Source organism: Saccopteryx leptura, chromosome 5 (assembly GCF_036850995.1).
Source record: "Saccopteryx leptura isolate mSacLep1 chromosome 5, mSacLep1_pri_phased_curated, whole genome shotgun sequence".
Classification (NCBI taxonomy): Eukaryota; Metazoa; Chordata; class Mammalia; order Chiroptera; family Emballonuridae; genus Saccopteryx; species Saccopteryx leptura.
The window spans coordinates 220,817,410-220,833,213 of NC_089507.1; the positions used below are offsets into that span (position 1 = coordinate 220,817,410).

At 62.5% G+C, this 15,804-nt stretch overlaps 2 protein-coding genes across 12 annotated transcripts; one reads left to right on the forward strand and one right to left on the reverse strand.

The window, feature by feature from the left end:
- The first annotated feature begins 530 nt into the window (after positions 1 to 530).
- TCEA2 (transcription elongation factor A2) lies at positions 531 to 7,617 on the forward strand. Its single transcript, XM_066386381.1, has 10 exons — positions 531 to 758; positions 3,238 to 3,300; positions 3,605 to 3,710; positions 4,675 to 4,762; positions 5,537 to 5,667; positions 5,795 to 5,851; positions 6,217 to 6,371; positions 6,455 to 6,601; positions 7,184 to 7,255; positions 7,422 to 7,617. Exons 1-10 carry the CDS (start codon positions 687 to 689, stop codon positions 7,428 to 7,430), a joined length of 900 nt encoding a protein of 299 aa, XP_066242478.1. The 5' UTR covers positions 531 to 686; the 3' UTR covers positions 7,431 to 7,617.
- A 649-nt stretch (positions 7,618 to 8,266) lies between these two features.
- Positions 8,267 to 13,990, reverse strand: RGS19 (regulator of G protein signaling 19). Of its 11 annotated transcripts, XM_066384473.1 has the most exons (7): positions 13,315 to 13,964; positions 12,223 to 12,323; positions 11,208 to 11,286; positions 10,686 to 10,782; positions 10,384 to 10,502; positions 9,286 to 9,360; positions 8,267 to 9,207 (listed from the first exon to the last, which is right to left on the reverse strand). In XM_066384473.1, the coding sequence occupies exons 4-7, from the start codon at positions 10,713 to 10,715 to the stop codon at positions 8,781 to 8,783; spliced, it is 651 nt and encodes a 216-aa protein (XP_066240570.1). In that variant the 5' UTR covers positions 10,716 to 10,782; positions 11,208 to 11,286; positions 12,223 to 12,323; positions 13,315 to 13,964; the 3' UTR covers positions 8,267 to 8,780. The 11 variants fall into 11 exon arrangements, with proteins under 11 accessions (XP_066240570.1, XP_066240568.1, XP_066240578.1 ...); XM_066384471.1 differs by lacking the exon at positions 12,223 to 12,323; XM_066384481.1 differs by lacking the exon at positions 12,223 to 12,323 and having other exon boundaries at positions 10,606 to 10,782.
- Between the last annotated feature and the right edge of the window lie 1,814 nt (positions 13,991 to 15,804).

Genomic DNA, 15,804 nt, shown 5'->3' on the forward strand with positions numbered 1-15,804 from the left:
ACTCCGCATCTGGCTGCTGCTCCCTCCCACCTCCAGTCTTCTGGAACAGGCCAGAATCCGGGGCAGAGCTCTAGGGCAAGGGAGTCGCGGTCCGGCTGCCCAGAGACACCATGTGTGTGTGGGGTGGGGGTGGGGGGGGGGTAGGGAGGGCGTGGAGGACAGGGGGAGGGCTCACAGGGGTGAAGAGACGGCATAGACTCTAAGGCCCCTTTGCCGGCCTCGCGTAGTGAGCCCCACGGCCGCACCAGGGCGGAGGATCGGGAGGGACGCCTCGGGGTCCACGCCGCAGCAGGGACGCTAGTCCCACGCGACTCCGCAGCGCCCTCCGCCGGCTAACCGGGCCGCGCGGGGGCTTGTGGGACTGATAGTCCGTCGGCTCTGTAGGCCTCTGGGGACGGCTCGCGTCAGGACTACAATTCCCAAGAAACTGTGCGCAACCGCGTGCCTCCTGGGAGTTGTGGTCCAGAATAGGCAGAGTTTGCGCGAGGAGGGCGGACACGGGAACTACTTGTACCAGGGTGCAGCGCGGGGGGCGCGGGGGCCGAGGGTTTGAACGAGGGGTCTCCCTCCCGCGGTAGGGCTGCGTCGGCTGCGGTGGGTGCGGGAGGCGGCGACCGCCGGGCAGGCGTCCGAGCCGGGAGGCTGAGGCTGGCGCGGCGGGCGCTGGGGGCGCTGCCCCTGAGGCAATGATGGGCAAGGAGGAGGAGATTGCGCGCATCGCCCGGAGGCTGGACAAGATGGTGACCAAGAAGAGCGCGGTGAGGGGCGCGGGCCGCCAGGTCCCCGGGACCCCCGCCCCGCCGAGCCCGCTGAACCCCGTCAGGGCTGGGGAGACCACCGAGGGGCAGGACGAAACCCCGCCGGTGGCCGAGACCCCTGTCCCGGGCCAGCCCATCACCCCGCAGCCACCGCTCTGGACTCAGACCCCCGACCGCAGGCCTGGCCCCGCCCCTCCCCTGTCCCTAACACCGGACCCGGGGGCCCAGCCGGCCGGCGCCCGCACCCCGCCCCCCGGGCCCGCGACGCCCCGGCCCGGACATGCTCGCAGCGCCCCGGCCCCGGCCCCATGCTCGGCCTGCACGAGGTTGGAGTGTGTGCCCGGCCGCTTCCCCCTGGAATCCCTGCAGGGCCTGGGCCTGCGGCCCTCACCGTCCCCGCCCCTGCGCCGGCCACAGGCCTTTCCTTCTCTGCCCCGCAAGAACGAGGTGTCCCTAATAAACGCTTTCCCTTCTTTAGCCAGGACTCGGCCAGCAGCACCTGGGGAGTGGGCGAACAATAGAGACCCCTCGGGAAAGGGCCCCGGGAGGTCCGGCCGCTTGGGCTGCGGGTGCCTGGGCCTGTTGTCCTCCCGCGGCTCTGAGCCTCTGCGGGAGACTGCGCCACGGTCTCGGAGAGGGGCCTGGAGATGGGGTTCCGGTTGCCCCCCTCGGCCTTTAAGCTTGCAGGCCTTGGCAGCCTGCGCGCCCTCACGCAGAAGCATCCTCGGTGGGAGGAGAGGGGCCCAGGCCGGCTTCCCGAGAGTCTCGTAAACACCCACCCACTCTCTCCTCTCGGAACTGAGGTGTCGGGGTCAGGCAGAGTGGGGGCCCCAGGCTTGCCATCCCTGCAGTCCCCCCGAGAGCTATGTGCCTATCCCCGTGGTTTGGGTTGGTTGGTTTGGTTGGGCAGGGTTGAGTCTGGGTCCCTTTTGACCCAGGTTTGGCAGAGGTGCTGGCTACCACTTATTTGTTCACCAGCAAGGAGCACCCCCCCCCCCCATTGTGTTCAGTCTCCTGGGAGGCAGTGAGCAGCACTGAGCAGGGGTGTGGGAACAGCCTGGAGCCTCTTCCAGAGATGATCAGAGAAAGAAGCTTCTTTTCCCTCCCCTGTGAAGGAGATAATAATAAAGATCCCCCAGATGGGAATAGAGATGGGTCCTGGAATCCAATGGAGGGACAGGTGGGGCCAGGCAGAATGGGGGGGGAGGGGTATGCAGGTGGAAGCCCTGCTGGAGCCCCCGGGGAGAGTGAGGAGGAGAGCAGCTGTTGCTGGCAAACTTTTGAATGGGGGTGGTGGCTCTGGTAGGGGTGATGTGTAGTGGGGAGGGAGAGCTAGAGAGGCTGCGGGTGATTCTGCTGCCTGTGAGGCCCCTTAGGGAAGTTGGGGGCCATGCTGGGAAGCCAGGAATTCTGTTTACTCTCTGATCTGGAGCTCCAGAAAGCTGGCACTGCGAAGCCTGAGATTCTGTCTCCAGGAGGCTCATCAGTGAATGGCATTGTGCCCTTGGCTCTGGTGACCATCTGTCCCCTCTGAGGAGGCCACCCTAGGACTGTAGCCCGAGCAAAGATGCCACGCAGATTGGTGGAGGAGGGCAGGACAAGCCCTCCCACAACCTGGGTTGCAGGACATCTGAGGATCTTACAGCTTGGGGTGGCTGAGTGGGGTCATTTCTGCCTCTTTGTGTCATGGGAGAGACACACAGATGAAAACATTAGTGCATTAAAAAGTGCGGCATCTGTAGAGGGAAGAAAAGCAAGGAGAAGGGGGTGCTGCATGAGGTGTGGTTGCTGAGAAGGTGTCCTTCAAACGAGACTCTGGAGAGAGGGAGGGAAGGAGGCCACAAATCTGTGGACATCCTGGGAGGGACATGCCCCTGGCTGCGGAGCAGCAGGTGTGAAGGTTCTGGGCCAGCTTGGCACACTCGGGGAACGCTGAGGAACTGCCTCACTGTGTGCGGGCTTTGAGGAAACAGATGTGAGGTGGCGGGGGAGTGAGGCAGAGAAAGGGGACCAGGAGTCTGTGCAGTAGTCCAGGCACGGGGTAATAAGTGAGTCCTGGAGATACTGCTAGGGAGTGTGGGGGTGGGCTGTGGGATTTGCTAATGCTGGGTGTGAGTTTGGTGAAGGCACCCCGAGGGTTTGGCTTCAGCAAGGGACACCCACTGGTCCTGGGTCAGGCCCTCTCAGATGGTGGGTGGGCCATTTTGGGAGGAGGCTGCCCAATCTCCCTGGGCAATGGACATGGTAGCACACAGGGGAGTGTGCACCCCTGAGGCTAACCCTTCACCTGGCTGCGGCCCTCCCGTCATCCAATGCCCGTGAGAAGTCACGTGACCCACAGTGCCCAGTTCTCCCTGGGCATCTGACTCCAGGTGGATCTCCAAGTTGTCCCTGCCTTGTAGTCCCCATGCTCGAGGGTTGGAGGTGGGCTTGTCCAGGAGATCTCAAGGTTGTTCATGGAGGTCCCCCCTTCTCCTAGGAGGGAGCCATGGACCTGCTGCGGGAGCTGAAGGCCATGCCGGTCACTCTGCACCTGCTCCAGGTAGGGCCCCGTGCGTTCCCTGCCCGGGACAGCTCCTGGGCCCGTGCCCTGCCCTTGGTTAGCACAACTGACTTCCCTGAGGAGACTGTTTCTGCCTTTTTCTGTTGTTTTGAGATGGGGAGGGGCATGCAGGGGTGTTCCACCTGGACCTTGGCACAGAGGTCCCCAGGTCCCAAATGGGGCAGTCGTCCTCAGGAAGAGGTCCTCCCTTCTCTTGCTGACCCCTAGCCCTTGCCCCATGGGAGCTTCCAAGGGTCTGAGGAGGGTCTGACTGGTGGCCCCAGCCCAGACACTTGCCTTGCAGTCCACCCGGGTTGGCATGTCTGTCAACGCCCTACGGAAGCAGAGCTCCGACGAGGAGGTCATTGCGCTGGCCAAGTCGCTCATCAAGTCCTGGAAGAAGCTGCTGGGTGCGCGTCAGGCAGCACAGGCTGAGCTCTGGGGCAAGGGGCACCTCGCTGGTGCTGGCTGTGCTGTCCCTGAGTCACGGCCACCTGGGAATGGGGGGATGACAGACTAGTCCTGGAAGCTGGGCTCAGGGCTGAGAGGGGCAGGGGTTCTGTAGAGCTGGGAGAGGGAGGAGTTGAGCGTGGGTGGGTGCAGGGCCCAGGAAACCACACAGGAGAAAGGGGTCAGGGCAGCAGGAGGGTGGGGAGTCAGGGGAGAAGGGGCAGGGAGGAGGAGGGAGAGGGGCATTCCCACTTTGAGGGAAAGGGGAAGCCTTTTTCAGGGGACAGCAGGGCGGTTGGGGGTTGCAGAAGCTTATACCTGGGGGCTCCCTCAAGTCCTGCCTGCCCACAGGGCCATGTGTTGGACAAAGTGTGTCTATTGTGGTGGGTTGGATGCTCCTCATCTGGTGGGAAGGTCCCCAGTGCAGGCTGGGGTCACAGGAGCCTTGTGGGGGGGCATGCTCAGTGGACGGCGGCTCATTGTAATATCTGCGGTCCAGTTGGGGAATGGTCATGTCCTGCCTGCCTGCAATGACTGGCCTTTGTTCAAGTTCAAATGCTTCACATGTAGAGACCGTCACTGAGGGGTAGTGTGTGTGTGTGTGTGTGTGTGTGTGTGTGTGTGTTTTCAGGGGTCACTCTGGGTGGAAGGCAGTACCCTTTGGCAGGATGGCCAGCAGGGAGGACCCCATAAAGGCCCACAGGTAGCCTGCTTGAGTAGGGGGCATCTGTAGGAAAGGGGTGTGGGGGCTTGTCCTCCTGAGTCTGCTGGGCGGGAGAGGGCCTCAGCTGGTTGAGGCAGGAAGGCTCAGCACCGGGACCTGGCTGGGGGGCCAGTTAGGGGTGGGGAGCTGGTTGAGGCTGTGCCTTGGTGGTGATCTCCCCTCTCTGGCCTGGTGCTGTTTCCCTTTCTGGACACCTGCAGATGCTTCAGACGCCAAAGCCAGGGAGCGGAGGAGGAGCACGCCTCTGCCCACATCCTCAAAGGAGGGCTCCGAGGCCAAGGATCCCAGGTAGCACACCTGGAAGGCAGGTGCACACATCCGCCACCTGGGACCTAGCTGCTCAGCATGAAGGTGCTGATTTCGGCGCCCTGTGTAGGCTGAGGCCACATGAACACGGTCCTGGTTGTCCTCTTGGGTATACCTCCCTCCAGAGCTCTCTGGACACGGTCTTCTGCCTTCACCGTCTGAGGAGCAGGGCTGTGTCTGGCCTGCAGAGAGCTGCTACAGCCCTGGGGGCCGGGGGAGCCCCTGTTCCTGCCCTTGCTCCAGGCCTGTCCTTGATCTGGTTCTCAGTGACCAGCTTGAGTTGCACACCCTTGAACTGGCATTTCTCACTGCTGGTCTCTTCCCTCCATCATGGGGCATGAGACACAGGGACATGAGGACAGGGCTGGTGGATGTAGCCAGGATGGCAGGCAGCCCAGGGCGGGGCACCGGTACTGGTGGGCAGACCTGGTCTTGAACGACTCCCAGCACCACCCACCTCTCCCTGACCTGACAGCTGGTGTTGGTTGGTGTGACCCCATTATCTGGGTCTCCCTGACAGCAATGCTATCCCTACTGTGCCCCCAGTGGAAGGTGGGGTGCCCCACCCAGCTGGCCTTACTGCCTTTGGCTAGGTGGGCTGACCCTAGGGGCATGCTGGCCTGGACCGCAGATACGTGGTTGCAGGCTGTTCTCAGGGTGGAGCAGATGGGACTTAGGGGAGATTGGTTGTGATGTTGGCTTTTGGGGACTGGTGTCTCCTGAGTGCACAGGGCTTGAGTGGGTCTGTCTCTCCAGCTGCAAGAGGCCGGAGCTGCCCAGGATGCTGTCGACCCCAAGGATGACCACGTTTCCTCCGGTGCCAGTCACCTGTGACGCTGTGCGGAACAAATGCCGTGAGATGCTGACCGCTGCCCTGCAGATGGACGGTGAGTGCTCAGGGGATGGCCCAGTCCCTAGCCCACTGTGTGACCCCCCCGCCCCCCCACCTTGCTGGGCGGGCTGAGAGTGGTGGGTGGAGCCAGGAGGACGGCTGGTCAGCGTTGCTTCTTACAGACGACCCCATGGCCATCAGTGCAGACTGCGAGCGCCTGTCGGCCCAGATTGAGGAATATATCCTTTGTGCAGGGCCTGAGGGTTAGGGTTGCAGAGGGAGTCACGCCCACCAGCACCAGCTCCCCCTGGTGGCCGCTGCCCTGGTGACTGCCAGGCTGTTGGGTGGTAGGGTGGGCCTGGGTTCCCAGGACCTCAAGCCTGCAGCTGGGACTCAGCTGGGCCTGGGGCCAGGGTGGACTGCCCCGCAGCCCTCAGCTCACTGCCAGGCCTGGGTGGACAGACTGACCCCGAGGTGCTGGGTTCCTTCTCCCAGCCCCGCTGCCACCCAGCAAACCCCACCCCAAGGGGAGGCCCTTCCTGGCTCGGTAGTGTGGGTGGAGGGCTGCGACCTCGGCCTCCGATGGGTCCTTAAATGCCTGCACGCATCTTCCGGGACGTGGGGAACACGGACATGAAGTACAAGAACCGCGTGAGGAGCCGCATCTCCAACCTCAAGGACGCCAAGAACCCCGACCTGCGGCGGAACGTGCTGTGCGGCACCATCACGCCGCAGCAGATCGCGGTGATGACGTCGGAGGTGACCCCCCACCCCCTCGCCTCGGGAGGGGCGGGGCTGCCCTGCGGAGCTGCGGCAAGGAGGCTAAGCGCCCCTTCCTCCAGGAGATGGCCAGCGACGAGCTCAAGGAGATCCGCAAGGCCATGACCAAGGAGGCCATCCGCGAGCACCAGATGGCCCGCACGGGCGGCACGCAGACAGACCTGTTCACCTGTGGCAAGTGCAGGAAGAAGAACTGCACCTACACGCAGGTGTGCGGCTGCCACCCTCTGGGCCCTGTGTCCTCAGAACTGACGGGGGGGGGGGGGGGGGTCCACACTCTCAAGCCTGGAAACGTGGTGTGAGTGCGAGGGGTGGGGCCTGAGGCAGGGAGTGACAATCACCCGTGGGACCTCCCCCTTTGCCCAGGACCCCTGGTCCCTAGAAAGCAGTGTCTTGGGGCCTGGGGGGTGGGGGGCACTTGCTGTGGGCACTGAAGTTGGACCTGGCCCAACCCAGCATGGAGGGGCCCTGAGGACTGTTGCTACTGGTGGGAGGGGTTGTGCTGGGCTGTCTGGCAGTGGCTACAGGGCTACATCCAGACCCATGGAGGTGACGCTTCTGTGGACCCCAGGAAATGTCAGGGCCTTGGTAAGAGGAGAGGGTCTGGGTCTCTGGATGGTTGGGATCTCTGGGGCATCCTCAGCACAGGTCACCCACAGGGGCCCCAGAGCTGGAGCCAGCATGGGTGGCTTCTCCGGTTGAGACTCCAGGGAAGACCTGCTGCCTGGGGCCTCCTGCTCCAGTCGACAGTCCCTGGGGCTGGTGGTCCCCTCACCATGGCCCTCCCACAGGTGCAGACCCGCAGCTCCGATGAGCCCATGACCACATTTGTTGTCTGCAACGAGTGTGGGAACCGCTGGAAGGTAGGTGGTGAGCCTAGGGCCCCTGCCCCCTTCTCTGGGAGTGGGGGTCTCCATGGTATTAAGTGGCAGTCGCGCCCAGCCAGCCTTCTGAGAGCTCTGGATTGGGTAGTGGAGACCCCTCCCCTGCCTCCGAGTGGCTGGATGCTTGTCCTCCCATTCCTTGCAGTTCTGCTGAGCCCTTGTGCAGACATGCCTGCAGTGTGGCCAGTACTGGCTGTCACTCCTCTCGCACTGTCGACAGACACAGCTTCTCTGGAGACCTGCCCTGTGCCCTGGCCACCCCCAGAAGGCCGCACGCCCTGCCTCCCTATCTGCAACGCACCTTTCTCCCTCTCCCCAAATTAAATGTTTCTTTTTTGCCACCATGCTGTCCTGGGCTTTTGGTCCTGGTGGGCCACGCACACAGGCTTGGGCTGTGAACTGGCCCTCCCACTACTCCTGGGGACAACCCTCCTTCCTGGGGTCAGGTGATACTTGGGTGTGACCCTGGTGGAGTAGCACTGGAGGAGTTGGGTGGGAGGGGTCTCCCTCCCTAGGCACCACTGCTCAGGCTCAGGGCTAAGCCTGGCTTCCAAGGGCATAAGGGTGGGGCTGGACCCTAGACCAGTTCCCAGGTCAAATTACTTTGCATCCTGGAAACTCAGGGATCAGGGTGGCCAGCACCTGCCTGAGACAGTGGAGGTAACAGTGCCTGGCTCCCAGGTACCCTTGGGGAGGTCACCCACATGTGTCCTGCCCCAGTAGGCCAGCCTCCAGGGGTGACCTTAGATGCACTCTAGTAACGTGCCCACCCAAGGCCTGAGTAGCGCTTCTGGCTGCATCACCAGCTTGGTGAGGCACTGTGGTGGCCACACCTCATGGCACCCTCACCTGTGCAAGGCCCCCCGTTGAGGGGAGAGGGTAGGGCAGAGCTCATGGGACAGGTCCCCTCAGAGCCTGGCTGCTCCTCTGCCTTGGTCTGAGATGTGGAAAGAGAGACTTGCTTTAAAAATATCTTCAGTAATAAGGCATCCTATTTTGGGGAAAGGAGAAATGGAGATAAATATGAAAACCTCTCTTTTTCTGATAAAACACAGCGAGGACATGTTTCCAGGCTGAAAGTTAATGAATGAGGAAGAAACGTTCCTGTCGCTTTGAGCTTGGTGAAGGTTCTGGGTCTGATTCTGGGGTGCAGACAGCTCGAGTTGGAGGGTCTCACCAAGTCACCAAATGAGACAGTACAGAGGTCCTATTCTCTGAAGGCATTTCCTGAGTCCCCCAGCTGCCTGGGAAGGGGTCTGGAGAGGCCGTGTGTTTAAGATGCCTCCCGGAGGGTCCTCTCAGCAGGCAGGCGCCCTTGGCCAGCAGCTCACGGCCTGTCAGCAGGACCTCGGGGCACTAGGTCCCCGGGGTGGGGGAGGCTCCCAGTCTGCCCTGCAACTGGAGCTCCTGCCTGGGCTGGTCCCCATGGCCTGGGTCTGGTGAGCCCTATACCAGCTTCCACACAGGAAGGATGACTGGAGTCTCTGCACACGGCAGGGGCAGCCTAGGCCTCGTGGGAAGCCTGGGAGCCGCCCTGGAGCAGCAGAGCGCGGTAGGCGGGGGAGCCGAGGAAGCGTGGGTAGGAGTCCCGGTGCATGAGCGTGTAGATCTGCAGCTGGGCATCGTCGAACGTGTGCGCCGACGGCTCCTGCATCCTCTTGTTGATGCCTTCCCGCACGCGGGAGTCCAGGCTCACCTCCTTGGGGGACAGGATGGACACATAGTCCTCGTAGATGAGCCGCGCCTTCTCGTCCACCACGTGCTGGTTGGCCTCTGCCTTGAGCTCCTCACAAGCCAGCCAGAAGAGCATGTTCTCCTCGCTGTACTCCGTGCGCAGGAACGCCCGGAACGCACTGCGGCCTGCGGGGCTGTGCATCAGCTTGTCGAAGGACTGCGCCCAGCTCTGCACCTCCTCGGGGCTCGGTGTGCTGCTGGGACACCAGCCACCAGGTCAGATGCGCGTTCCTCTCCCCAGACCCCAGCCCAGACACACACGGCCCCCGACTCACCAGGCTTCGCAGCTGGGCAGCGGCTGGAGCTTGCTCTCCCCTGAGGCCCGCCATGCTTGCCGCCGCCCTTCACTCCTGATGGCAGACACACAGACCCGTGTCTGAATGTGTGAACCTACTATGGGTAGCACCCCGAGATCTGCTCCTTCTCTCGTCCCAGCCCCAGGGCCCAGGCCACCAGCCGCGTCTGATCCAGGATCTCGACTGTCTTCTCACCTTGGGTGCCTTCAGGGGCTCCTGGTGCACCCCCTGCCTGACCTTGCCCCCATTTCTCCTAGAGGCCCCACTGATGGCATGGGGAAGCCCCTGGCTGGGGAGGCTGACTCTTTTGAGGGGTCTGTCTTCCCTCCTCTGGCTTGTGGCACCATGTCAGGGCTAGCTACCACCCCATACCTGCACGTAGACATCTCTTCAGGGCAACTGAGATGGCTAATACCCCTCACACCAAAGTGTCCACAAACAACTCAGCACCTAGCCTCCTGCCTGACCCCACCCCCTCTCTAGCCCTCTAAAGCCAAACTGTTAACGTTCTCCCACCCCCAGGCCACCTCCTATCTCAGGTTTGGGCTCAGGCCTTGGCTGCTCACAGGTCATCTGGTCACTTTTGGTTCCCCACAGCGCTGTCCCCTCAATAGGTAAAGGCTGGAAGCCTGAGTAGGACCAGGCCCCTGAAAGGCACAAAAACTCAAAACAGCTTCCCCAGGTGCCTAGAAAACACTGGGACCACCTGGAGGACCCATGCCCGCTCCAGCACGCTGCTGTGGAGGCTTGCTCCCACTGTCCTGGGGCCAGGTCTTGGCTCAGCACCCTCCATCTTGCTGTTTATAGGGTCCAAAGGGCCAGCAGGGGCTGGCTGTCAACCGTGTCAGTAAGCACATGCTGAGTAAAGGGATGGAGAGGCACACACACATCACGCACGTACGGGCCTAGGTGTTGGCCACCGGCCACCACGGCCCGAACACTGTTGACGTCCAGGACAAGTGTTGTGGGTGGCAGGGGCATCCTGCCTGTGGGTGACACCTCAGAAGCCACCCAAGGGTCAGGGAGCAGGAGCCCGGGCCCAGGTCTGGTCAGCCCCCCCCTCCCCACCCCACATACCAGGAACAGCTGCAACAGCAACACCAGCACAAGCAGCAGGGGTTGCGGCTGGGGGCAGCCGGGGGGGCCGCATGACTGGACATGGAGGGGGGCTGGTCTGCCTCCTCGGGCCCTGTGTGCTGGGGGAAGATGGGGGGCTGCCTCAGCCACCAGCCTGAACCTGGGCCCACCCACTTCTCCCCACGGGCTGCCTGCTGGTGGCCATGGTCCCAAGGGTGGTACCCTTCTGGCCTCCCAGGTGCTGGAGGGCCCCTCAATTTTTTGTTGCCCCTAGTCCAGAGGCAGGGGTGGAGGTGGCACACCTGCGTCTCTGCCTCATGCGCGGTGGGCATGGGTGGGTGGAGGTGGTCGCCCGCGTTCCGTGGTGTCAGCTAGGGACCCTCACCACAACCTGGGGGCCTGAGAAGAGAGGTCGAGGTTCTCAGAAGACCTGAGACCCCAGCCCCTGTATATTCCCCCCAAGGAGGAGGAGTTCTGAGAGTGCCTCCCTCCTTCCCAGAGCCCCTGCAGGGGTTGCTCCCAGGCCTGCACCCCCCACCCCAGCCTACACCAGCAAAGGGGCATGGTCGTGAGGAGGGTCCCCGATAAGAAATCCACAAGAGGCTCAGAGACAACCCCATCTGCTTGGTCCCTGGGAAGCCGGAAGCCTAGGTTCCTCTTTCTTGGTTTCCGGTTCCTGGCCCCTCCCAAGGGGGCTGGGGGCCCCAAGAGTCTGGGGCGATCAGGTTGGAGCACAGGGGTGGTGGTCAGACATTCAGAACTCCCACCCCAGCTCCCTCCATCCTGGGTTTTCTGCGGGGGTAGTGGGGAGGGTTGCTTCCTACCAGGAATCCAGATCTGCCTGTGGGCCCCGAGCATTTGGATCTGTTCACTGGGACTTCAGTCAGGGGCAGCAAATTACGCCTGAAGCATGGAGGGTTTGAGTGGGAAAGGAATCAGGACTTCCTGAGCGTATGGGAACTGGTGCTGCAGATGAGGAGGGCCACGAGCCTCCCGGGGACCCACTACCCCTCGGCCTTCGGTCCACGGTTGCCCCTACTCCCAGCTGGCCACTTACCGCCCAGGTCTCCTGGCCTGCCTTCCCCCTGCCCCCACGAGGCTGCGGAAACCGCTGCCTCACCACAGGGCGGACATACCACACCAGTTGGGGGAAGCGGGCAGCAATGGGTGGGGGAGTCGTGCTCCAGGGTGGGAGCTGCAGGGTGCCCAGGGGAGGCAAAGGGTGGGAACTTCTTAGCGTCTCTGCTGGAGGCGCATGGGGACGCTGTCTGTGTGCTGGCTGAGCATCTCTGTGCGTGTTCCCTCCCCCCAAGGCCAACCGCAGATCCCAGAATCCGAGGGGCCACAACGGACAGCCAATCAGCTCCCTGGAGGCAGTTTTGAACTCCTCCCCACCACTGCCACTGGCTGTGCCCACTTCAGCCCAGGTGACGGCCTCACAGGGTCTGGGGACCCCCTACACATCTGCCATGCAGACCTTCCTGAACGCCCCCCCCCCCCCATCTGTCTTAGCAGGAAGGAAGCTCACAACTTGGTTGCACATTACTTTCTCATCGCTTAGCTGGGGCCTTGTAATTCTTTTTGGTTCATTCTCTGTAGTCAGGAGGGGAGGGTGGATGTCCCCGGGACAGCCCCCTTATAGTTCCCAGGCCAGGCAGCTCCCAGAGCAGAGCTCCATTCTGGCTCTAGCCAGGTCCTGGGCCAGGACCCTGTGTGAGCTGTGCTCTGTGCACACTAAGGGCACCGTGCCTCCAGGGATTGGGCACACAGAAGCCCCCACCCTGACCCAAATCTGAAGGCAAGGTGCAGGGTCCCCTGGGACATTAGCCCCTTACCCACTTGAGATCAGTGGGGTAGCCCCTCAAACTTGGTCCCACAGTCTCCTAGCCAGCCGATGGGGAAGCAGCAGCCTCACAGCCTTTCCTTCAGGGGTCAAGTTTCTAGGGAAAGGAAGGGGTGTGGCAACCTCTGAGGTCTAGTAGCCGTACCCCAGACTGCTGTGACTTCCCCAGGCAGAACCGCTCTTCCTCCTCTGCACCCCCACCCACTTGAGTGGGGGCAGGGACCCAGTCCTGTTCCCCTATCCCCTGAAGACTATTACCCCCCACCCCCTGACCCCTGGACTGCCATCTCCAACTCAGCTCTGAATTGAAAGGGACCTGTCTGAGGGTATGGCTGCTAGGGTCCAAGTTTGTGGCAGAGGAGGACCACTCACTGCTGTTCAGGCTGCAGTCCCTGGACCTGGTCACCTACCCCTGAACCTGACTCCCTGTACCCTTTTCAGGCTGGCTGGGAACACCTGTGCCCCAGGGGACCTGCTCTCTCTCCTGGATGGGTATAGGGTTTGAACTGGGGTTCCTGCCTCTCACCCCAGCATTCGGAGGACGCCTTCCCCTTCCTGATCCCCTCCAAGCTTCGCACCCCTGCCTCCCGCCCCCGCCCCCCCCCAGGCTGGGACTAAAGAAGCTGGACAGGCAGCAAGTCTAGCCTCTGGGGACAGAGGCTCCCTTGGGAGCAGCTGCTGCTCTGCTCCACAGAAGGAAAAAGAACGTCCCCAAGCCCGCCCAGTCCAAAAAAAGAATGAGAAAATGTGACAATCCCAGACAAAAATGCCATAACCTTTGGGAGGGGGCGGTTGACAGAGGGGCTCCATTCCCTCCTGATTCTACTCAGAACCTTTCCTCTTTGCTCCCTCACACTAGGCTGGTGGGGTAGCCCCAGACTAGCTCCTCCAAGGCAAGCCAATTTTCCTAATCCTGGTGACCCTTACCCCCAGCCCACCTTCGAGGCGGAGAGATTCACTTCTCTCTCCCTCTTTCTTTTGTTAGCGTCTGCCCTGGAGGAGCCTGCCTCCTTCTGCAGGGACCCCTTCCTCCAGACTCGGACGCTCCCATCCCTACCTCATTGAACTTGCCATGGCGCCCCACTCACCAGCGACCCAAAGGCGAGGTGGGGGCAGAAGGGGCCAGGTTGGGTCTGGGCCCCACCCTGGCTGCCGAAGGGGCGTGCACTGCAGCAGCAGGGACTCAAGTCAGACTGCAGGAGGTTCTGCCGTGGCGTTCAGGAGAAAGGCCGGCGCCAGGGCCCGATCGGCTGGGGCGGGGGGCGCAGCGCCTCCCCTGCGACTTGCAGAGCTGAGAGGCTGCCAGATTCAACGGAGCGGGGGCGGACAGGGTGTCCTGCTTCGGCCCCTCCCCACCAGGCTGAGGGGGGCGGGAGACGCGGAAACCTGGGTTCTTCCGGCCCCCCCTTTGAGCAATCACTTCCCTAGGCTGAGTTGCAGAAAACGGGAACCGATTGCAGCGCCCCCTCCCCCACGCGAAGTGGGGGCGGGCTCCAGTCCCGCAGCGGCCCAGGGTCCACGTGGACCCCGCGGCGGCAGTCCTTGGGGTGTGGATCCCGGAGCCTGCTTCCAGGATACCGCTCCGTGCGGCACCCGGGCCGGGAGGGGCAGGGCCACGGTCCTCAGCGCCGCGCACGCACTCACCGGCCGCGTTCTCGAGCTGCCCGCGCCGCAGCGCCTCGGGGCCCGCGCGCCGAGGTCCGGCCGGAGCGACGCGGACGGGGCGCAGGGTGGTGTGCGCAGGCGCCTGGGCTGCACTTCCCCAAAGCGCGGGGCAGGGACTTCCTTGCTCTGGGAGGCGCCCGGCGCGCCCCGCCCCGCCCCGCGCTTGGCAGTCTCTGCGCCCCACCCGCCCCTTGCCCACCGCCCCGCCCGGTGCAGCCCGGCGCCTCGGTCCCCACCGTCGCGTAGGCTAGTCAGTGGAGGTGAGGTGCTACTGGAGCCTCTAGCCCCAGGGCGGCCTGAGCTAGCTCTGTGGTAGCTGGGGGTGTGGCCGTACCCCCGACTCAGCTCAGCCGGGCCATTCCGGCTTTGCCATTCATGTGGGTGGCCATGTGACGCTGGTCCAATGTGGGGCACAAGAGCCCTAGAGACTCCGGCGTCCCCACAGGCTCCTTGCCCCGCTTGAATGAGAAGAGGCCGCTGGAAAAGACTCCCCCTTGATTGCGCTGTCCCGCCTCTCCCAGATTGGGTGTGCCCTCACCTGTAAAATGGAGTTAGCCCAGAGCTGTCTCTGTGCTGTAGGGGGCTTACCAAGGAGGAGGCAGGGGTCCTGGGCTGCGGTGCGGTAGATGCTGGGGCTATGTATGTGTTCTTGCAGCTGGAATCACCAGAGGTCCCCTGATGGTGCTCTGGAAAGGGCCTACAGGGTGTCTGTATTCTCCTAATCTCAGACCAGGTATAGCTGCTGGTCCCCTCCACCCCACCAACCCCGTGCAGGCACTCAGCCTGGTCCGCTAGCTCCTCGTGCCAGGTCCTGCTCACAAAACGACTTCCAATTGCACAAGCCGGCCCAAGTGAGTGCATGTTTCCAGAACTCTGCAAGATATGAAGGGAAGTGGAGATTTTACAGGCTCTCTTCATTCAGCAAATATCTGGATGTCTCCTGTGTGCCAGGCAGTGGGACATAGCAGTGTGCAAGACAGACCAGCCCTGGAGCAGACAAGAAACAGACTACAGACTGGGTGAGAGGTGAAGAGAGCAGGGAGAGCCTAGGAGGGAGCCTAGGGGGCCGCGGGGACAGGGCCTGGGAGGGCAGAGGCCTTGCTGGAGGAAGGTGCAGGGCAAGGAGGAGAGGTGACTGGTCCCTGGAGTCTGGGCCTGGGGGACCTGGCTGCCATGTTGACAGGCTGGCCAGGACAGAGAAGAGGCTGGAAGCCTGTCCAGACAGGAGGCAGCTGCTTTTTCTTTAGCTGAGATAAGTCCTCAAAGATAAGCCCTACAAAGACAAAGCCAGTACCTGGTCAAGGTTGCATAGCTAGGCCAATTCCTTGGTGTGGTATCTCCACCCACCTCCTAAGGAATGTGTGGGGCAGGTGGCTGTGGGTGGGGGTCTGCACACTTCTGCCCCACCCTGGCCACTCCCCCGCGTCCACTGTCCTCTTGGACCTGCCCTCCATTCCCTTTGCCTTGGCCCTTCTGAGTTTCCTACACCTTCTCTAGGGCTAGTCTCTGTGGAGTGTCTCCATATTCCACTGGAGGAACCCATGTGGGCTGGGTGGAAACCGACTCAAGGCAATGCTGCAGGTCATTGTGGAGGTGGGATTTGAACCCCAGACCTGTCCAGAGCATGAGCTTGCAACTCTGGGAACCAACCTGATCTTGCACAGCCACTAATACATTGAGTCTTGACTCACATGCTTCTCTAGCTCATAGCAACAGCCACCTCCAGGCCCTGCCACGTTACCTCAGGCATTGTCCTTGGCCTCCTCAGCAGACCTAGGGTCTCCTCCCTGCCAGGGGATCAAAGCGCACCATGAGTGCCAACATAACACCTGGTGTACATCTGTTAGGCAACCTTCTTGCTGGCCTTTTCAGGGCTGTCTGCATCTGTCCTGTTCCCCTGTCCTCAGGTGTCT

Coding starts and splice junctions, on each gene's coding strand:
- TCEA2 (XM_066386381.1), top strand. CDS start 687: ATGATGGGCAAGGAGGAGGAGATTGCGCGCATCGCCCGGAGGCTGGAC. Junction 3,301..3,604: donor TCACTCTGCACCTGCTCCAG/GTAGGGCCCCGT, acceptor CTTGCCTTGCAG/TCCACCCGGGTTGGCATGTC. Junction 5,852..6,216: donor GTCGGCCCAGATTGAGGAAT/ATATCCTTTGTG, acceptor AAATGCCTGCAC/GCATCTTCCGGGACGTGGGG.
- RGS19 (XM_066384479.1), bottom strand. CDS start 10,715: ATGCCCACCGCGCATGAGGCAGAGACGCAG. Junction 9,361..10,383: donor TGCTGTTGCAGCTGTTCCTG/GTATGTGGGGTG, acceptor GTCTGCCATCAG/GAGTGAAGGGCGGCGGCAAG. Junction 9,208..9,285: donor CTGCCCAGCTGCGAAGCCTG/GTGAGTCGGGGG, acceptor CTGGTGTCCCAG/CAGCACACCGAGCCCCGAGG.